Source organism: Pelmatolapia mariae, linkage group LG14, assembly GCF_036321145.2.
Source record: "Pelmatolapia mariae isolate MD_Pm_ZW linkage group LG14, Pm_UMD_F_2, whole genome shotgun sequence".
Taxonomy (NCBI): domain Eukaryota; kingdom Metazoa; phylum Chordata; class Actinopteri; order Cichliformes; family Cichlidae; genus Pelmatolapia; species Pelmatolapia mariae.
The window spans coordinates 8,111,408-8,134,920 of NC_086239.1; the positions used below are offsets into that span (position 1 = coordinate 8,111,408).

The 23,513-nt window shown below is 39.6% G+C and overlaps 1 protein-coding gene across 1 annotated transcript in view; it reads right to left on the reverse strand.

Annotated features, from left to right (window-relative positions):
- The window catches only part of LOC134641025 (calsyntenin-2-like), a 307,592-nt gene that overhangs the window by 97,512 nt on the left and 186,567 nt on the right, over positions 1-23,513 (reverse strand). The window contains exons 4-5 of the mRNA XM_063493204.1: positions 16,816-17,024; positions 3,741-3,890 (exon numbers count right to left, since the gene is read on the reverse strand). Coding sequence (XP_063349274.1) covers positions 3,741-3,890; positions 16,816-17,024 — 359 coding nt within the window. The remainder of the gene's footprint in view (positions 1-3,740; positions 3,891-16,815; positions 17,025-23,513) is intronic.

The window sequence follows — 23,513 nt, forward strand, 5'->3', positions numbered from 1 at the left end:
ATGATGATTTATATGGAGACATGTTTTTGTCTGCTGAATTGCCAAAAGCCAAATAATCGCTCTCTTTTAGACCCGCCTTTGGCTGATTAAAAACCTTAAGGGAAACATCTGGTTAAACATCTGTTAAATGATCTACTAATTGGTGGACAGCTGAAAACAGCTGAATGATGTGGCTGAAAATAACTATCTACACACACCTCTGTAAATGTGAGTCTGTGTGTGTGCACAGGCAGTACCCTTCAGTAAAGAAGTTTCCAAGAACAACTGAAGACCTGAGATTGGTAGAGACACACAACTGAGCCCTGCTGTCCAGAGCCAGAGACCATGGCTAACTTGAACAGACAGATTACAGTTTTTTTTAACTGCAAGAAAGCAAATTTTGTGTGTGTCTGTGTGTGTATGTGTACATGCGCACCTTTGACATTCCTGCAGTAGCCTGTGTTTAATACAACAACCACTAGGCCTATTAAATATCCCCTGATCTATGGCCGTGGCATTTACTTTTCTCTCCATCCTTCGCTTTTTTCCCTGCTGACAAACAACGCTCATAGCGACAAGTGCCCTTTCATGAAGGAACAGTGTCTCTGTGTAGATTTGTGTGTGTGATCTTTTCACCATAATTTCGGAGTTCAAATCTTAACTTGAAAAAATGCTCACACAAAAGCAGAGTGTAAAGACAGCATTATCACAGAGAGCGTAAAGGTTACCTTTTACGTCCATGACAGCTCAGAGTGCTCTGTGTGTGACTGCGTGACTGTAAGCGTGCCAGGCAAAGGCACTGAACTTGTACACACACCCACCAAAACCTAAAGACCGATCAGTTCCTGATTGGCAAAGTGAATAAAAAAAACAGACCATCTTATTAATATGTAATTTTCAGCTGGATTAGATTTTGTCCGGGGTAGTCTAAGGTTTAGCAGTAGGTTACTTTGTTTCAACTAAACATCTACCCCATGGCAGCTGTCCTCCCTGATGGCAGTGGTCTCTCCCAGAAGGGACAGTAGCAAAAAATTTAAATACAAAAAAAAAAAATACACAGGAACAGCATGAGCACTACAACAAAAGAGCACACTATGTTAATTTGGCCTTCAAACTGTCCCAGTCTCAGTTCATCAGCATCCATCCATCCAATGCATGAAGCAAGCCTCACCTAGAATTAAGTACTTCAGTACCGACAGCAGCCAAAGGATCAACTGTAAATGTCGTCACTGATGGGTCAGGGCTGTGCTGGCAGCAGGAGGTGTACACAACATTAAGCTTGGGCTTTTAAATTTGTTATTAGTTATGTATATATGTGAATATGTGAGTCTATGAATGTGTATTTATATCATAATGAACAATTTTTTCTTATGTGTAACCTATTCTGTTGTGGCATCTTTGATAGTTCAACTGTATATTGTGAAATATGAAATATTCAAAGTGCCATCGTAATTACTTCTAACTTAAACCTTTACCACTAAAACAACAAAGTGAGCAATTGTTTTAAAATACATTTTAATATAATATATTTATGTAATAATTTGAATTGTAAAATAAAGGGTGACATTTTTTACACTTTTCTTTCCCTCATTCTTTGCTTTTTGATTCCCGTGAATCTTAAAATTAAGCCTCCTACTCTGGTGGAGTTTGAATTGATCCATGTTAAGAAATTATTTATACTAAATAGTACTAATGTTAAATTTGATTGCTTTCCCCTTTTCCCATCTTAATTTTTCCACCTTGCTTGGGAAACTGTGGAGACAAAAACGACTGTCGAATATTTAATTTAAAAGTGTACAAAGACAACATCAAATGTTGAAACTGAGAAATTGCCTTGTGTTTTTGAAAAATAAATGCTCCTCTTGAATTTCACGCCAGGACTGTTTCAAAAAGGCTTGGAGAGGGGCATTATTACCACTGTGTTGCATCACCTCTTCTTTTAACACCACTGTATAAATGTTTGGAAACCGAGGTGAACAATTGTAGTTCTGAAAGCAAGATGTTTCCCCATCCTTACTCGATATACTGCAGAGTTTTAACGGTTCGACCCTTCTGGGTCTATTTTTTGCCAAATGTGTTCAGTGTGTGATAGCTCGCGTCTGCAGGGAGGCCAGTTTATTACCTGGTCTCTTTTACTAGAGTAAGAGTGATGTTTTAATACCTGCTGGTTTGGCGTTGTCTTATTGAAATAAGCAACAGCTTACCAGAAAAAGCTGCCGTCTAGGTGTTAGAATATAGTCCAAAACCTTTATATGTCATGCAGATATGAAGTTACATATGCCAAGAGTACTAATGCATGCATGGATCCTAGCTTCTGAACTGTGCACCGATGGTAAGCCAGTGATTTCCTCTATGCTTTTCTTTTTCTCAGAGAACACCAAAAAGCAGCTGAAATTTCGATTTATCACGCTTATCTAAACTCCTCTCCCTCAAACAGTTGTGGCAGATGGCTGCGCTTCCCTGATCCTGGTTTGCTGGAGGTTTCTTCCTGTTAAAAAGGGGTTTTCCCTTCCAACTGTCACCAAGTGCTTGCTCACAGGGGGTTGTTAGATTGTTGGGATTTTCTGTATTTACCTCACAATACAAAGTGCCTTGATGCAGATGTTGTGTTAGAAAAACAATTTAATTCAATCATGTCAGTTATTACTGCAGTGGCCTCTGAAGACCAGAAGATGATCTCTTCAGCATGGATTTTGGATCTTGTACAAAAGTTACCTTAATTTTCAACCCTTCCTCTTCTTTGCTCTTAAACATTTAATATTGACGTTTCTTATATTCATATTTCAAACAGTGTCCTAGTGTTGTTGGAAACAGAATTATAAGATTCCAACTTTTTTTCTGTGAAATTCCCGAGTCACATCAGAAACATAAACACTTGTCCAGAAGCTTAAAAAAAACAAAAAAAATACAAGTTGGAGGATTGAAACAAGATTGAATATGAGCCAAGCAACTTAGCAGTTTTGTCAGGGTTCAGTGGCTGCCACTGAGCTGCTGCCAGGGTCCTCATTTACTGCTGTTTATCACCAGCCTGCTATCTTTGCGTTCTGTGGGACGATAAATGGCTGGATGCCAAAGAGCACATGAATCACCTTGTTAATGACAGAACAACACAGATTGCGCATGGTTACATGTGAAGCTGAAAACAGCATGTGGCCATCTTTCATCACGTGCTGCCGCCCTCTCTGACAAGCGTAAATTGCATCTAAAGTTATCTTAAGCACTGTTTGTGTTGTTGTGGCAGCACTCAGACGCTTGCCTTTGCATTACTCTGGGCCTTGTTAAAGCTGCCAAGACCATCTTCTGATGTGCTAGGAGCGGTATAGGTTGAGAGTCACAGTGCTTTTAGTAAAGTGTTGTTGATCACACCAGCTACGCTTGACAGGCCAATTCCTCAGGGAGGGAAAGAGAGACAGAAAGAGGCTTAGAAAAGGAAAGTGAGAGAGAAAAATATAGAAACATACTGTAGGTAAAGAAAGATGAGAAATGTAGACATTATGATAAGCACAAATGGAGAAAAATGAAGCATGCCGACTTAAGCAACGCATTTAGAGGTAAGTAGGAACACACACTATGAGTAATCACTTACAAATAAGCACATCTGTGAACATCAACAGAATGAAGCCACACACAGACTGCACAAACGCAAGTAATCACACACAAACAACCGCATCTGTGTTTCTGGGTGTATAAACACCGCACAGTCAGACCTGCCTGAAATCTTTGCACACAAACACAGACAGGCAGATATAACAAGGACCAACCTTGCCAGCCAGGTTTGCAGACCGGCTTGACGTCAATGCGGACAGGAACGCTGTGCAAGGCTCTCTTCTGGCCGCAGTCCCAGGCTGTCACCTGGATCTCGTACTGCTGCTGGCGATCATAGCTCAGTTTCTCCGTGTTCCGGATGTTACCTGGTAGGGAGAAAAGGTCGAGGTCAAATTAATCCAAAATAGCTTTTTAAAGCAACTCATTATAGTGTATTGTTGAGTAAATCCAGCTTCCCTATTGTGTCTCATAATGAACACATTTTGTGTTTAGTGGTTTGCCAAAATGAAATGTTTTAAGAATAAAAAACAAACAAAAATAACCATCATTCAGTTAGTAAACTATTGTCTGGTTTGTGTGGCAGTGATGAAGTTAGAAAGTTGCAATCGCTGTGTCCAATTTTCTACAAAAGAACTCATCCTGTGCACTTATTCTCTGTTAAAGTGTTCAATTTAATTCACACTTCCCAACCAGCAAAACACCTGAAATTGATTTAGGCAATTAGGGAAAATATAAGGCAGCTGTAGATTTGATCCATTTGGGTGGATCAAATGGTTTATGGCCTGGAGAATAAACGCACATTTATCCTAATTTCACATTAAAAAAAAAAAAAAGGCAGCTGTAAATGAATTAACTATGGTTGAATCACATTTCTCTTCTCATGAGCCAGAAACATTTTGAGACTAAACATAGCTCCCATTGGCTGAGTTGGTAGAAAAATGGAAAACATCCAGAATTTTTGGTTTGAGGAACAGCTATAATTAAAAATCAAAAGCATGCTAACACAGCAGGAAAATATTTAATGGTACATGCACACAGGGCCGAGTAGGGTTGTTTTCCATGCATGCTCTGGATTAGTCATGACTCTTGAGTACTTAAGTATGTTAATATCAAAAAATGAGGCTAAAGACAGTTGACTACTCTTAATGGCAAAACTCAGTTTTCATCCACAGTGGTTGAAACTGAGTTGCTTTACTACAAACTTGACCAGGGATCGCAATAAACTGCCAGACAGTTAAATATGAGTACTGATGCTGATGCTAGTGCTAGCTGGCTCTCTAGCTAAAAGCACCATTGTTTTTCAGCCATTGATGCTACATGTCTTGATTTGATTTTATGTTTATGTAAGTGAAATTGCTGTGTTATTACATAAATATTTAAGGTTAGTCTTTTACATTGAAGTAACCTAACATAAATATCTGAATTGTTTAACACACGCACCTTAAATCGTCATATATGTGGGCTAATCCAACCCAACCACTATTAACTATTAGCAGATCTACTGCTACTGGCACGTTTAACAGCTGATAAATGAAAATAAGTATAATTGTGTGTTAATGTTGCATAGCTTGTCGACCAAAGCAGTTGGAATGCTACAAACAATAACTAGCTGATCCCAGCAGAATTGGGCAGACCTAAACATAACAAATATTAGGAAAATCTTAATATGTTTCATGCATCTAAAAGAAAAATAAAGTAAACAATATATTTAAATATACACATATACAATATGTTTTAAATAAAAAAAACTATCAACATCTCAATTTTAATTATTAGATCTGGATCTAATAATTAAAACCTTTAATCTGGAAAAAGGCTCCAAGTTCAAAACATCCAAGTGCCATGTAGGTCTTGAGCCAGTGTTTTTGTTTTTAAACTGTTGATTTTTCTAAATTATTCATTGTTTTGAGTTCTCTATGTCCCTTGGGCTTCCTGTTTTATTTTGATAGTCTCTTGTCTCTTGTGAATTAGGTTCAGTTTGCTTCCCTTACCTTGTTACATCTAATTTCTTCTTGCTGTGTTTCCCAACTGTCTCCACTCTCCCTAATCTTCCCCTTGTGTATATATTGTCTCAGTCTCCCCTTGTCTCTCGTCGGAGTCTCTGCTCATTTGTCTTCATGTCCCACTAGTCCCATGTTTCCTTAGTTTCCTTTCCCAGTTTAGGTTATTTGTTATGTCTTGGTATTTCTTTTGTACTCTCATGTTCCAGCCTAAGCTCGATTTACGTTAACTCATTCCTGTCTCTCTGCGTCATCTGCATTTTGTTCCACACTCAGCTCCACACGATCTGCAGCCCGCAGATCATGACACCAAGTAAATATAAAATGCTCAGTGGAAGCATTTGGGAAGTTATTACATATTACAGAAAACAGCCTGCACATTTTTTTGTGAAACATTTTATGTAATACATACCACAAACCCAAATCTGAGTCTGGAGTTTCTAAATCATCAGTGGCTGGAAGTCAGATTTTATAGAGTCATAAAATGGGTATGTGATCTTTTACAGCTAAATGAGTTTCATTTTACTGCAGTCATAAGAAATATGTTATATCTATGTTTCTGTACTCATCACTAGACATTTACATTTATTTAGGATCTCTTCTCTAGTCTGGTGCCTTGAAAAATACCCACTTTGACATTTTAGCATAAAGCATAGTATCATAACTTAAGTATATATACTTGCCTATGCTCTCCCTTGTGGAAAATGAGAAGCAGCAGTTCCACTTAAATGTGTGTCTACTGCACGACGCTGTATATCTTAATGACATTTTAGACTTTTTAGATAACACACAATGTGTATCTGTTGCTGTCTTCTTTCCCCTTGTGCAGTTTGTTTGCTTAAAGGAACAATGAGTATTTAATTTTAAACTATCCCAATATGTCATTGTCAAATTAACTTTGATGCCTTAATATAATCACTGTAACAAATGAGATCACGGCAGAGATGACAGGTAGCCTCCGTCTCTCAAAGTGTTTGATTGGAGCTAATGTTTTTTAAAATTAAGAGCACATTTTCATTAAATCCATGCTGCCTTCTGATGCAGAGACAATGTCGCCCCTGTCTTGCCACCACCACAATTAGTCCTTTCGTGTTATTATCATCCTTCAACAATGAGATTACTATTGTTGTAAAAATTCTAGTTGGTTCATCAACTTCTGATATGAATCATGTCAAAGCCCTTATCAGTTTTAATTAGAGATTTTTTTTGTATTGTCAAATAGAATGAAATGTGGATCTGGATACCTACTGGCAATCAATAGAAATAGAAATTATCACAAAGTTTTGTCACCTTAGGCTTAAAAAGTACACACTTTACTAGATTACATAAGGTTATCCAGGCTTGTGCGCACAAAAACTAGGAAAGTTGAATGAAATTTAGAAATTATTAAATATATTATGTACACCTGCATTTTACTAGAATGTACTCACCATTAAACAACTCCCAAAACATTCCAAAAGGTCACACATGATACAGTTAAAAGTGAATGCTAGGAATGCTGGGAAAGCGTAATTAAACAAGAATATGCCACAGTCTGGCAGGGAACAAAGGGAATAATGATTGCATACTCAACACCTTAGAAGGAACACCTGTTTCCCTCATGGGAAAATTAGCAGGAAGACAGACACAAAAAATAAAATCTGGTTAGTGACTTCAAAATAAAACAGGAAATAACTAAAGAGAAGCCCAATATTATGATAATATGTAAAAAAAGAGTAGGAGTAGAGTACAAGATGCAATAAACTGCCTTAAGAGAAATGACTCTGAGGTATTATCAGCTGAATTTAAATACCAAGTTTGAAAAGAAAGAGAAAAAAATCTGGAGTGTGGACAAAAATGACCTTAGCAGACCTCTGTACCGTGTTTCTTTGCTTAAGTTTAATGCCTCTAGGCTACATTTAGCCTCTACTAACATAATAGACCAAAATATTTTACAAACATGTCTCCAGCTCAGATGATGAGATGGGAAGAGTGGGTTGCAGATACTGCCGCTTACTATAAATCAAAGTGTATAAGGTCTTTTTCCCGTTTTCATAAAATCTTTGTTCATTACAAAAACTCTTACAGCCTCTCATAAGAAGCGTTATACAGATGCATAAACACAAGTCCTACATCTTCATCACTGCACAGTAAGAGAAACTGGAGCATATTCAGTAGGAACATGACTGTTCACAGCAAAGATCACAGCAAGAAAACAGCAAGCAGTCCTTAAAAATAATCACAGAGTAACAGCAAAACACATGTAAAAATGTAAACATGCCACCTGTTTAAATCTTTGGTCATGGCCATTTTAATGAATGAATGAATGAATAAGATGGAAAGATATGAAGGACTCTATTGTGAAAGAAACACTGCAGAATGCATTTGGTTCGCAAAAGACCACCTGGATGTATCTACAGAAGTTTTGGGACAATGTTAGCAGGATAAAATACACTATATAGTATAAAGATTAAAACCTCATTGTAAGTAAAATAATGTAACATTTTATTTGTATACCACTTTTCAAGATAAACATCACGAAGTTCTTCACAACCACATGCCCAAACATAAAAACAAGAGTTGACCAAATGCACAAAAAGGAGGAGGTTTTAGGTGCTTTTTGAAAGAGACCACCAAGTCCACAGCTGTGAAGCTACTGGAGGGAGCGTCATGATTAAGGAGCGACGCAGCTTAAGAGAGGTTGGGTAATGCAACAGAACAGCGACCAATGGCACACACATAAATCACTGAATAATAATAATGGATTGCATTTATATAGCGCTTTACAATTCCACTACTCATTCACATACTGGTGGAGGCAAGCTACAGTTGTAGCCACAGCTGCCCTGGGGCAGACTGACAGAAGCGAGGCTGCCATATCGTAAAGTGTCTTGCCCAAGGACACAACGACCAGGACAGAGAGCCCGGGGATCGAACCGGCGGTTACAGATGCGCTTCCTAACCCCCTGAGCCACGGTCGCCCCGCCGAATAAGTAGTAACTAAGAAAATTCACATGTTGAAATGAGTACGTGAGACCTGACCGTAACCCAGCTGAATCCCAAAGCATTAAGGGAAATGTACTAAAAAGGTTTTGCAGACTCATTTAAAGCCTGAATGTCTGAATGAAGGTGCTGCTGGAAGTTTTACAAGTTACTACTTTAAGTGACATTTTTTCAGTCTGCACGGCTATTGATAAATAGCCTTAATTAATTAATAAAGACATGAAAAGTGCAGCTCTGAATTTAGTCAAATAGTGTCTAAGACTGATAAAGGCCAAAGCACATTGCAATGAGTACTTATACACAAATCATGGTAATTTAAAAGGACTCACAAACCTTGTTGGCAAGTTATTATATCTCTTGACCAAGAAAACTAATATATGGCATAAAAGGACAACTGGCCTTAACAAAAACATCACATCATATCAGTGCTTCAGTTGTCTATGCATACACAAATCTGAGATTCATCAATATACATTTTACAAATATACAATTTACAGTTTTTCAAAACAAACTCAGCCAGAAAGATAAAATTAAGTAAGTAGCAAGGAGTTAAATCACATGTAAAGAATCCAAGCGTTAACTGTAAAGGAATACATTTTAGGAATACACTCCCCTTTAAAAAGCAACCCTTTCGCTACTTGGCTTCGCCAACATAAGGACCAAATGAAATAGCAGACATTCATAGAGAATATTGGTTGTACCTTATTTTTGAATGTTTAGACTCAGATTCAAGTTTGAAACTAAAACTGATCTCCTTGAAATTTTTAGGAAACATGACACCTACTGATGCTTCTTCAGTAAATACAGCGCATTGAATTCATCTTTGCCATCGGATTAGCTGTGCCTTGCCCTCCTCCTGCTTCTTCCCTTTTCTTCTAGTCTCTTATTCATTTTTTTCACATCAACTGTACGTTTTAAAAATCTGAATTAAAGCCTGTCTCAGGGGACATAAGATTCCCTTAAGCACTGTTTTTTTTCCTCCTAGGAAACGTGTTGGAAAGCTATGCCTTGTCTCACTTCTTCATTGGAGACTTTCATTTTTTTTAAGTTGAAGTTCTCCTGCTTCTTTTGCTTTTACAGCACAGGGAAGGAAAAAATGTTTGTGTGCATTCTTTTTGTGCACAGGTAAGAACATTTGTAGCTTTATAATACTGAATGAGGATCAATATCTCTCGTTCTGCAGAGAGAAATCTTAATCCCTTTTAACTATCCATTGCTAATCTAGTAATGAATTCGAAGTAGGAACAATTGAACCCAACATGCAACACCAAGTGAGCGCAATCAAGTGTGTGGTTGGATTGTCTGCACGAGCCAGTGTGGGATCATTAATATAAATATTTCCATAAATATCAGTTTGGTACTGTGTGTCACAAGATTATATCTCTGTCTTTCCCTTTTGTTGAACAACGCCTAGAGTTACCCTACGATTCAGGTATATCCCCATCCTCAACAAACATGTTTGAATATAAAGACTTGTAAAAACTTTTGATTCTCCTACTTCTAGGTTTGGTTAAAAAGAGGAAGAGATAAATCACTGCTGCCAAAGTGAAATTTGAAGGCTTATTTGATTTTTGTCTGGTTTGAACTCCACCATGACAAGTCCAAGTGACGTGAGCGGAATTCGCACCTTCTTTGTGCTAGTCAATCAATCCAACCCACACGATTCAGCTTTGTAAGCCATTGCAGCCTGTCAGCTTTCTGTAAAATGATCTTATATATGCTAATGTATAAAACAATGCTTTTTGTAATGCTTCACTCAACACCTTAGAAGGGACAGATAATTGGCTTGCCTCCGTTGGATATTCAGCATCTAGACCGCAACCAGTTACTGAGAATCTCCTGACTCGTTGGTAACCACAACCCATTTTCCAAGCTGGCATCTTTTCTCGTGCTGAGCAAAGTGGATGAAGGGACCTTGTGTAGTCCTAATGTGTCTGTTAATATTTGATGAGTCTTCCACTAAAGACAGATGACAATGCTCTACACCCCACTAGAGCTGGACAGGGAGGGGGTCCCTGATGGAGAGCACTTGCAGAGTGTAAAGTGCATGGAAATTGGCTCTTATTGGCTGTGAGTTGAAATGGAGCTGGAATGAGTTACTTATATAACAGCCTGGATGCTTCTTGAGCTTTTTCTATTGTGTGGAGAGAGGTGCAGAAGGAGCTGAATGCTGATAATGTGGTATACTTGAATACAAGTATGTGAGTAGGAGGATTAGCTGTAATTCATATTAGGAGGGCATTGTTCGCCTTCCCGTCCTCCTCGTCACCCATTCTGTCTTCCTTTCTGCTTGTTTAGAATTCCTTCCCTCCTCCCTCTGCCCTGCCCAACCTTCCCATTCCCTCGTAGCGCACATCATTGTCTCACTGTTTTGCAGCCTCATCCCATTTCACTGTTTGCTGCCTCATCTGTTGTGCTCTGCTCTCTCTTTTTTCGCAAACACACACACATAGTATGCATGCACTTACACACTCCCACCTTTCTGCATGACAGAGGTTGTTATTCCTGCTCCTTCAATTACAACATCAACTTATCCATGTCAGCAGGCTGTGCGTGCTGTGACTGCTGGTGAGGGTGGTCAGCTAGTAAATGACTGCTTTACCCTCCAGCTCACCTGCCCCATTTGCCTCTCTATCAAATCCAGAAAAACACACACACGCACACAAGCAAACCGTCTCTGCACCTGTCTTTGTGAATTCATGCCATCGCCCCTTTTGTAATTACCATCTAGTTTTACCACCAAGCTTTTCTTATCTAACACTGCTAAGGCCCATTTGTCTTTGTTTACAGGACACCACTCACATTAATCCTCTTTTCTTCGATAAATAACATAAAAATACAAAATACATAAAAACATTTTTGCATTTCATGACTTTCCAGTTTTCTTACGTTGGAGTTTTAACTAAATATTACATTAAATGCCCAAAATGAAGCTGGATATTTTTGATCACAGAGTCTACACCAGGGGTAGGGAACTCCAGGCCTCGAGAGCCGGTGTCCTGCAGATTTTAGATGTGTCCTTGATCCAACACAGCTGATTTAAATGGCTAAATTACTTACTCAACGGGCGTTTATCAATATGCGTACTTGTGTGTACTTGCGTTCTCGTGTACTCGTGATACGTCATCAGTCGGAGACCAAGTACTGTTCCAATTCGAAGTACGCATCAAGCCGAGAACGCGAAAAAGTCCCGGATGTGTTCTCGCTCCGCCCGTTTTATCGAGCATGCATCGGTGTGGACTTGGTACAGCTAAATATCCCAGAATGCATTTCGTCCAGAACAGCGGACTCCCGGCACATCGTTTTCAACCCCCCCCCCGCCCGCGGTCTTTTCGCTACTCAGGTTAAACAAACCCCAGAAGCTGTCTATTGTATTAAATGTCCACTAAAATAAAAATAAAAGCGTTCTAACATCTCACCTGCTTGTTTTTATTAAGGTATGTACACGTATGTACATGTACACTATTTTTATTAATGGAGGTTTCACTACTGAGGTTAAAAATGATATATAAGTCACTTAGATCACTTCTAAATGTTAATGTTTGGTTTATTTCAGTGTTATATTTGTTCCTGAGTAAACCGGTTTGGCTGTGATTAAAGTTAAGCTTCATAACATGTTACTCACAGTTAAATTAAGAGGGGACGGCAGTAAAAACTCCGGACCTGTGACATCATCACGTACGCTGGTGTTCCAATTGTACAAATCACGAGTCCGTGCTCGCGTTCTCGGCGAGTCCGTACTCCCGTGCGTTCTCGGCCAGTACGTACTCGCCGAGAACGCGAGTACGTACTCGCGTACTTGAGAATTGAGAAACGGCCAACATGTCTTGAAGTTCTCCAGAGCCCTGGTAATGAACTAATCATTTGATTCAGGTGTGATGATCCAGGGTGAGATCTAAAACCTGCAGGACACCGGCTCTCGAGGCCTGGAGTTCCCTACCCCTGGTCTACACCTTTATGCTAATGAGGGGTTTGTTACCTGGAGTGAATATGTAAAACTGACCTAAATAGGGCCCATCTCAGTCAAAAAGATGCCCTCGCGGCCTTAATGGACGTGACCTGACTGGAAATTATCTGAACTTTGGGGACATCGCTGAATGTACTGTACGTGAGAAAGCTCGAGCATGGTCAGCCACACATCAAAAGGAGAGCTGATACTGCTACAGTACATCACAGGCCCCAATCTGAGCAGCAATGGCCCTCCTGGGAGTGAGAAACCTCCCAGGAGGGCCCTGTCCCTGTTTAACCACAGTGAACGCTTGGTTTGCATTACCAGCAGCAAGTCAGGTTGGGCAAACAGGACTGCCTTTTGTCACAGAGTCTGTTCATACTATATTTAGACAGAATTTCTCGGTGCATCCAAGGTGTGGATGGTGGAGTGTTCAGTGATTTTAGCATCTCGTGTGTGTTTTTTGCAGATTATGTGGTTCTGTTGTCTTTACCAAAACATGACCTCCATGACATCCCCTTGCCCTTGAAGCTGACTGCGAAGCAGACAGGATGGGAATTAGCACCTCCAAGTCTGAATCCATGGTTTTTAGTTGGAAAAAGGTGGAGTGACCACTCTGTGTCAGGAATAACTTGCTGCTCCAAGTGGAGGAGTTTAGGTATCTCAGGGGTTTGCTCATGCATGAGGGGGCGTGGAACGGGAGATTGACAGATGCAGTGATGTGGACACTGTATCAGTCTGCTGTGGTGAAACAAGAGCTGACCCCAAAGCTGCAATCTATGTTTCGACACTCATCTATGGCCATGAGCTCTGTGTAGGAACTGAAAAATTACACGGTGAATACAGAAATTTACTTCCTTCGAAGTGTGACTGGGCTCTCCTTTAGAGACTAGGTGAGGAGCTTGGTCACTTGGGAGGGACCCAGAGTGGAGCTGCTACTCCTCCACATCCAAAGGAGCCAGTTCAGATGGCTCAAGCATTTGACGAGAATGCCTCCTGGACACCTCCTAGGTGAGGTGTTTTGTTAATGTCCTAGGGGGAGAAGGTGAGGAGGCCCTTCTCCTTGGAATAAAAGCTTCAAGTTGTTAAAGGCAAGTATAGATTTTGATGTTATAAAATATGCAATGTTCATTGCATAACTGATAATGCTTTAAGACATAATAAGTTTTGCTATTATTATTTGCTATGATAATTGCTTCTCATTGAAAATTATTTTTGGGGTCCCCAGGGATGCAACTCAGTATTCCCTGTATGTAAATTATGTCGGTAGGATGAGGGCTAAAATTCATTAAGACTTATTCTTAGAAGTATTTAGGGTGCTTTGACAAGGGGATGACTGCACAAGTACCTGGTGTTGGCAGCTGCTGCTAGGCTTCACCTCAGCTAATTTGAGTCACTGGACTGGAACACTTGAACATACATGTGGTGTGACAAATTATTTGGCATGCAGTAATTATATAGCTCATCCAAAAAGTCTGGCCTTTATTTTCAGTGTGTGAAATTCTAGTATTTTATTTTTATGTTACTTTGGAATAATTAACAGGTGTTGCACGTTTACAGATTGTAGATGAAACTTGTCACCAAGCTAATAAACTGCGATGATTTTGTGCAGACCCATTAGCACAGTGGACAATATTTGCATTTCCCTGCCATCACAAGTGAAAGGAGGTGTTCAGGCTGGACTCGAAGCCAAAACAATCTAATTTTTCAGGAACAAGACAGGACAGACGAAACTGTGTTTACAAAGCGTATTATTACTATACAGAGCTTTCAGAGGTCTGCTGAAACCTGCATGGCTGCAACATGTAGTTCCATTTCTTGGAAGGTGGCGATCAGGCTATGGTGTAGTTTATGATGTAGATTATAGGGCTATACAGTAGCTATCAGTGTTGTCTCATTACTCAAAAAAAGTAACGTATTACACATTACTTGATATAAAAAAAAGTCATTTGTTACAGTACTTGCTAAATTACCCCTTGTTAAATACTTTCTCATTAGTCCGTAAAATGACCTGAAATGCATCATCTCATAATTACCAGCAAGCAATATATACCTCAATGTAGTGTACAGTCCAACACACCAACACAAAACATATATATATACCATAATGAAGCCACACATATGTATTGTTTTAGTGTTTGCTGTGAAAACAAAGCCAACAACACAAGTTGTCTTAAGGGACTTAAAAGCAATATTCAAGGTGATTGAACAGGTACAAACATGGGCTGACTGCTCATCACTGTTTTTGTTACCCGCTAAAGACAGCACTCAGCATGCCAACAAAAAGCTACCCAAGAACCCAGACTTATGCTAAAGCTGTTTGTGGAGATGCCTGCAAAGAGCTGAGGTTTTGTTAGCAATGTAACGCAGTTGTTTCTGTCCTGGACAGAGTTTGCACTTTGCCATCAAGCTCTTGTCCTTTTGTGCAATAAAAAATAATAGTGCAGTAAAAGTCTCTGCTGTAGACTGCTCCACCATTTTCCTTCTCCTGCACACAAATCATCTGGCTGTAGTGTGCAGGGAAGAAAAAGCACATCTTTTTTTCTTTCAATCCACCTGGGGTGGGGATAACTGAAAAGCAAGTAATTAGTGTTACTGTACTAAATTAACCCTCCCATATTTAACCATATTTAATGGGATCTTATCAAAATACCATTAACCTGCTTGCTAACATTAGCATGTTAGCAAGCATGGAATGTAGTGCAACATCCCCCCTGGTGCAGCAGTACAGCATGAATACTGTATTTACTGTTTCCTTAAATCAGTGTTGCAGCAGCAGAGTGGTAAAGGTTCACTCTGAAGTGTTTTGTGGCTTCACAAACCTATAGTTTGTCATCTCTCTAGTTCCGCCTGCATTGCATTTCATTGTCTCAGTGGTAACAGAGGCGAAGCACCCCCACCAAGCAAGTCCGTACAAAGTACGGTACAAAGGAAGAGATTGTTTTAAGCTTAGGAAAAAGAATACCCTGTGTTTTTATGGGATTTACTGTCTATTTAAAAATTACAACATCACTAGATTTTTCCTTGCTTGTTTAGATTTTTCCTGCTATACTTTGCAGTGTGCTTCTGTCCCCGACCCAGTCTCACCACTTACTCTCTCTCTCACAGGCAACCTCCACTTTTCTCCCACCATCTTCTCCTCTCCCTCAGGTACTCTTGAGTTCAAGAGCTCTCAAAGCCTTTTTCCTCAGCGGTCAATAGCTAAGCAAGACCCCTTGAAATGGAGAGAGCATGCACAGGCTGCAGCCTCGCTCCTGTATCATTCACGGAGCAGTTTGGCCCACACCTCACTCAGTCAGCCTTTTTACTGCAGCACCTCAACAGTCAGGAACTCTCTGCTGGCAGTAGTAAAAATTGAAACAGTAATGTGCCTTTCATCTCTGTATTTTAGGCAAAAGAGTTTATGTGGTGTCTCGGTGGCACTAATGTAGCAGCTGTATTCGAGTTGCCTGTCTAAAAAGTATATGACACAGTAAGTCCAGTGTTAAAGTGTATGCTCATGTGATATGTTACATTCTAAGTATGAAGTTCTATTATTACATTCACAATTAAAAATTGAACAATTGTAATGGTAATAAGACAGAAGGTCAGTACACACAAAAACAGCAAAACCACATTTCATAATAGATTTTGTGGGCATTTTCGTATTTGAGTTTGTGCCTCATGATAACATTTAACTTTTGTTTAGAGAATAATGATTAATAGCTACCCATGTAGCAAAGTACAAGTAGCAACTCAGCAAAGTTAAGTAAATTTGCCAGTGTCCTTAGATTTTTCTTAGCATTTATCTTTGTCTGTGAACGCGTGTGTGTGTGTGTGTGTGTGTTTGTGTATATAATGTTTGTGTGTGCACAGACTTCTGTGATCTGATTTGTGGAGAGTGATGGCTCTCTGAGCAAAGCTTGACTTTGTCCTTGGAAAGACTAAAGAGTGCATTTTACCCCCAGGGAGAGATATCTGTCAGAGTATTAAGTTTTTCTACTGGAGCGTATGCAGGTATGTGTGTTCACTTCTCCCATGGCTCTATAGTGAGTACGGATGGATGGGATTTTCAGATCATGTGTGTTGTGGCGTTTGTGAGAAATGTGTTTTTACATCTTTTGTATATCAGATGAAGAGCCAAGGGAAGGCAACAAACTTTAAACTTGTTTTGGAAGATCTTTTTGGACTTGTGGGAAATCAGTGAAATAGGTGAAGCAGAACTTCGAGAGAAAATGGGTACACAAAAGTTTCAAGGAAAGCGTTTCAAAATAAAACTTACAGCACACTGAATATGACCGGTAACAGCGTAGCTTCTTTGTGACAAGTATTACAAAAATCCCCGAATGCGTTTAATATTCTGCCCCAACTTCTACTCACCGTTACGATCGATGGCGAAGGGTGTGTTAGTAGTGGTGATCTGGTAGTTGCAGATCTGGCTGTATTGTGGGGAGCAGTCCTGATCAGTAGCCTCCACTTGCAGGATATTGTCGTAAATCTTGCTCTCTGTCACTGCTGCTCGATACTGGGGCTCCCGAAACACTGGGGCAAACTCATTGACATCGTTGACCTGAATGTGCACCACTGCCCTGTAAACAGCAGGGGAGAACAGCAGATAATCATGTCAGTCGCTGTAAAGAAGTGAACACAAATGATTTTTCTAATTACAACCCAGATTTTCAATAAACCAACGATGTAAAAGATCTGCAAACATTTAAACGCCTTAGTATAAAGGCAAAAGTGAAACTGAGAAATGATATTGTTTCCTTTGAAAAACACATACTAAATTAAACCAAGTTAATTAACCTCATTCCTTGTGGTTAATTATTATGTTGACTGGGTATAAAGAAAGCATCCTAGAAGTACTGGAAATTACTGTGCCGACTCAGGAACACTTCTGAAGTTCAGACACAGTGTACAAACTGGTTTGTTGCCGCATCTAAAAATGCAAGTTAAAACTGTGCAAAGCCAAACACATAGGGCAGAAATGCTGCCTTGTGAGGTTTTCTCTGGAGGCGATATTAAAACTAAAGAACATATCTAATTTAAACATCTGTCAGGGCAACAATAATACTGAAGGATATACAGTCAAGTGAAAATGAAAGTTTCCACTCCATGCAATCCTGTGAAACACTAAGTACAGTATTCAGTAGCTTAAAACCACTTTTAGAAGCAATAATGTGACGTTATTATTGTTTGTATGAATTTATCAGTCTCTCACATTGCTGTGGATGAATTTTGGTCCGCTCTTGTTTACAAATTACTTTAGCTCATTGAGGTTTAGCAGGCAGAGCTCTGCTAAGTTCCACAACAACATTCTAAGTAGGTTGAGATCTGGACTTCAATTTGGCCATTGCAACCCCTTGGTTCTTTCCTTTTTTTTAAATTGTTATTTGCTGTGTGCTTGGCCTCATTGTCCTGTTTCATCAAATTTCCCTCAAGCTTTTGCTGTCAGACCGATGGCCTGACATTTGACCCTAGAATACTTGGTACACACAGAGATTCATGACTAACTCCATGACTGTAAGGTGCCCAGGTGGTCTAGCAACAGAACAAACCAAATCATCACCCCTCCACCAACATGCATCACAGTGCTTCACAGTTGGTATGAGGTATTTAAACTGTTATCCTGTGTTTGCCGAATGTGGTGCTGTGCAGTTTGACTAAACAGCTCCACTTTGGTCTCCTCTGTCCAAAGAACATAATTCCAGAAGCCTTGTAGTTTGTTCTCATCTAACTTTCCCAACATAAGTCACGCTGCCATGTTGTTTTTAGAGAGAATCGGCTTTCTACTGGCAACACTTCCAAACAAACCATACTTGATCACTATTTTCAAATAGTCCTGCCATGAACATCAACGTTTAACATGCTAAATGAGTCTGATGTGGAGCTCGGACTCAAGAGCCTCTGGAGTTTTGTTCATTTGCTCTTAGGATTCCATGGTCTTTTCTTTGGGTGAATTTACCAGCATGTCCACTCCTTGGAACATTTTGTGTTAATACACACCAGGAAACTGTCCAAACTACTGTTTTGTAGCAGTTCTTACAATTGCTGATAATCAGTTAATCAAGTGCATTTGATAAACAGCAACTGGCTGCTTATTGTCCACATCCCTATGGAAGCAGTAGGGGTGTGCTTTGTTTTTCCAGGACTGCACAGACTCCCTTGGAAATCTCTTTTTCACATGACTGCACACTGCCAGGTAACATTTGTTTCTGGGAAGGCTTTGCTTATTTCAACAAGATAACAGTTAATCACATTCTGCACGAATAAACATTCCTAGTGCTAAAATGGCCTCCAACAGTTCAGAGCTGTGACCCATTGAAAAAATGGCATATTTTCAAAATAACATTAGAACAAAGAAGTCTCAAATTGTTGTGCATCTAAACTCCGATATCAATCAAGCATGGGAAAACATTTTTTTTTTTAAAAACTACAGCGGCTGGTTTCCTCAGTTCCCAAATGGTTACAGTGTTGAAAGTCGAGGTGATGCAATGCAGTGGTAAACATGCCCATTCTGAAATCTGAAACCATTCTTTAAAAATATCTTTGGCATCATTTATTTAAACAATACCATTTCTCATTTTCAGTATTTGATATGCTGTACTTGCTAAATTTGTAATTAGTTATTTGGTTTATTTGTTTGCACATAATTACATTATTATTCTTATTTACTTTAAAGCATCCCCATTTTGGAAACAAAAGCAGGTCATTTACTCTCTGAAGCAGAGCCCTGTTTCCGAGAGTAAATGAAGCAGAGAGCAAATGAAAGGAGGATTTCAGCAAATTTATACATTAATTTTATATAAATATATCTACTACACATCTTGTTTTCTTAGAACAGGTGTCATGTTTGGTTAGGCTCAAGTTTTAACAAGCTTGATTTAAACATATATGAACTGTACAGGGTTAGGCCCTAGATCAGGGGCGTCCAACTCCAGGACTCAAGGGCCGCTGTCCTGCAGGTTTTAGATATCACCCTGGGTCAACACACCCGAATCAAATGATTAGTTCACTATCAGGCCTCTGGAGAACTTCAAGACATGTTGAGAAGGTAATTTAGCCATTTAAATCAGTTATGTTGGATCAAGGACACATCTAAAACCTGCAGGACACCGGCCCTTGAGGCCTGGAGTTGGACACCCCTGCCCGTGATGCATCATAGAGAAGGCAGGATATCTCGGCTTCTTTGACTCCAATTAAAAAAAAAATCTGCCCTTCATGACTCCCTCAACTATATTAAAGATGAAGGAAAAAGATCACCATAGCACTCCTTTAAAGACATTTCAAAATAGTAGATAACAAGGAACCATTGCCTGCACATTAATGAACTCAAATATTAACGTTCATGAAATATTAAACCAATCATAACTTGTGCAGCCAATTTTTTATAGCAACTTTCAGAAAAACAACATTTAATTAAGGTTTGTTGTCTTTATTTTCAGTATGGCACTTTTATCCCCAAAAGGAAATAAAAGGGAGCGTGACAGAACACACAGTAAAAGAACTTTATGAATGGGGAGAGGCTGTGTGTATTTATTGTTTTCAGCCTCAGTCTACCCAAAAATGGGAACTGGCTTACAAGGCTAAATACGTCTTCAACAGCCATGCACAAAGGACTAATTACAGCTTCCTAGATAATTGCTAAATTTGGATAGTTCAGGGCAGAGTTCGCATCAGCAGGTGATGGATTAGCTCAGTAACCACTAGTCGCATTGTGCTTTGTGTAATGCACAATGTAGTCTGACCTAAAGGATTGTTTTGATTGTGTTTTGGTACCAAAATAAGATAAAGCGAACCCCCAGATCACTTCATCTGCCAGATTCTTGCTTGCTATGCAGAATCTCCATCAAGCGCATCAAACTGCACTAATTAATTATTCCATAAGTGATTTATCAACAGTTATTCATGGATAGTCACACATCATGTAAACTCCTCACCATTCATCACCTCAAAATGTCTTCATCAATATTCTCCAGAAAGCAACAGATTGCATGATCAGTCCTTCAGTTCACTGACTGACAGCTGATGATGGATGACAATGGGCTACAATAATTTGCTTTTGGAATGGCTTCAGAACAGCAAAGCCCAAATAATACCTTGCTTTAAGCCACAATGGGATGGAGATGTGGCATATGGGACTCGAGCTGGGTATGTAATGACGGTGAAATTATCCTATTCAAAGAAGCAGTAAATGTTTCTCCAACGGTGGTCGGTTGAAGACAGAGACTGGACAACAAAGACAAAGCCAGCGGGGAGGGAGTGCGCAGGCAGAGCGCAGGCAGAATTGATTTTTATACTGCCTTATCGCACCCTGTCACAAGTCCACAAACACAGGCTATGATTTGTTTTTGAGCTTCTATTCACATGCTTGAATTATTTAACAGAACACAGAAAGGCCTAAACAACTGGTGAAGAAAAGCTATAAAAAAGACGTGGCAAAAGGGCAGAGGCAGTAACTACTGTTAAGTACATTTACTTAAGCAAGTTCACTGAAGTACAAACTAATTTTGAGAATTTCTTTTTTTTAACTTTTAGTTTCTGCTCCAATACGTTTTGGTTCCCAGTATACTAATGAACAATCATATGCCTTGTTTTGAGTAATTGGTGTCAATATGCTATGGTGCCAAAACTCTTCACTCACACATCCAAATGATTGAATTTAGATGCTCCAATCACAGGTTTATAAAATCAAGTATCTTTCCATGCTTCTACAAACATTTGTGAAAGAATGGAATTTAAAGAATGCCAAGAGGTCAACAACTTTCTGCAAAGTCAGGCGCAACAAGCCTACAAACTCATGTCGCCTTCAGATTAGCTCAAGAACATTGTGTAGAGAGCTTCGTGGAATGAGTTTCTATTGCTAAGCCTTACATCACCAAGCACAAAGCAAAGCGTTGGATTGACAGACAGGCACTTTTTGTTTAATTCTTCATTGGATGTTTCAGTGGTCTCCTGGGAAACCTAGCATCCTGTCATTAATTTAAAATGTGATTTTGTCATGTATCACTCACCTAAACAATGTTGCAGACTAAGCAGGATTAGCCCAGTGTTAATAGTGATGCTAACAGCAGTAGAAAAAGCACTGACAGATGATAGTGGCACCAGAATGTGCCATAAATCCCTCTGCCAGCCTTGTTTTGTCATATTAATGACACTTGCTCATAAACACCCCCCCTCCCCTCACTGTGCCACTCTCCCCAGTGGTGAAAGAGGAAACATATGCTCTACTCCTTTGGGGCTTGTACAGAAGGACTCGTCTGTGTGTGTGTGTGTGTGCATATGTGTGTGTGTGTGTGATTATGAATTCGTTCACACAAATGCATGATATATAACTAACTGCTATAACTGCAAAAATGTCTGTGTGCCTGTGTATCTCTGCTGATGCTTCACATCTGTCTCAAACAGACGCCTGGCTCTCTGGGGCAAGTCTTACTTGTGTGTGTCTCTGTGCACGTGTGCGTGTATGTGTGTGTGTTGTCATAGTGCTGGAAGATTGCCAAGCTGAGCCCAAGGCTGCTATCCCTCCCTGTGACAGGCTCCAACTCATAAGGAGGGGTCCACAATGAGTCAGAGTGACACAGAAAGACAGTGGGGGGTTAAATGCCCCTATGGGTGAATGATCACACCACCTTTAAACAAAGAGGATTGAAAAAGTTGCACCATGGGGGATAGTTAGTTGAAAAGAAAAAGTCAAAGGTTAAACAAACTATATAATCCCACTGAGTGGGGAAACTACATTTGAGTTCCTCTTGTCACTTAGCATTTATACACACAGTGCCTGATCACACTGTTTGTAAAACAGCACCAACTACACATTTACACTGCTAAATGTGGCCGGCTATACAAGGACACACACACAGTAACAACTGTACTTGTAAATCCTATTACTCTAAAATGCATTTTGACATCCTTCAGTTTCCCTTAATGCTGACAAAGCACTAGTGCAATAATTTCACTTTCCCAGTTTGTCATTCCAACAGGTCATCTGACTGTTTAGATAACAAGTACAACAGAACAGAAAAGCACATGGAATCACAACAGATGACCGTCCCCCCCTGAGCCTGGTTCTGCTGGTGGTTTCTTCCTGTTAAAAAGGGAGTTTTACCTTCCCACTATCGCCAAGTGCTTGACTGTTTGGGGTTTGTATTATTGTAGAGTCTTTACCTTACAATATAAAGGCTTTGAAGTGACTGTTGCTGTGATTTAGTACAATGTAAATAAAAATGAACTTAACTTAATGATGTTTTTGCAATTGGGAAAAAGTAAACAGTCTGGTTAACACATCTGACATGCATGTGAAAGGTCACTGGTTTGAGAATGGGAGGACACACAAAGAGAGCCTTAGAGGGGCAAAAGTTAGTGAACTTGTGCTGCTTCCAACGCCAGACAAATGGGATGCTTGCATCAGGCATAAAAACTGTGCTAAATCAAATTAAGATCGACCTGCTTTTGCCACCCCTCAGTTAATAAGGGAGATCCCAGAAGTACATATAGTGATTAGCGTACTGTACATTTCATTGAAGTTGCGAATATGCCTTGAAGCCACTTTTAACTGCAATAGGTAGCTATCAGAGTTTTTTTTCCAGTATCATGTCAACTAAATAACAGTCTCTTCCTAAACCTAACCAAGTATATTTTGGTGCCTAAACAGGTTATGTAGTTTTGGTTTTATCTAAACTTAACAAGTGAGAAATGGAAAAACTTCTAAGCACTAAGTACTGCATGAAAATCATCTCATGTCCGAGAAGCTTGGCCTTAATCTCCATCAGCAAACAAAGAATGTTAGTAGGTTTGTAGGTGACACCTTGCCTTCATAGGAAACAGTCAAGGCTCTGGTTGCACAGGTAAGCCTCTTGTATATTTTCAGCCCAGTCAGTTTCCACTGCTTGCCTCTTTTCATTGCAAAGTTGAAAGTAGTTTAAATCAGTATACACCTATTTTGCTGTGCTAGTGGGTATTTTCTTCTTCTTTATTATAAAAATAAATAAATAATCTCTTCGCTTCTTATTTTGCTGTGGTTGGTGGATCAAGGCTAAGGGTAAACATGTCTGGTATCTGGCAGAATGGCAGTATTT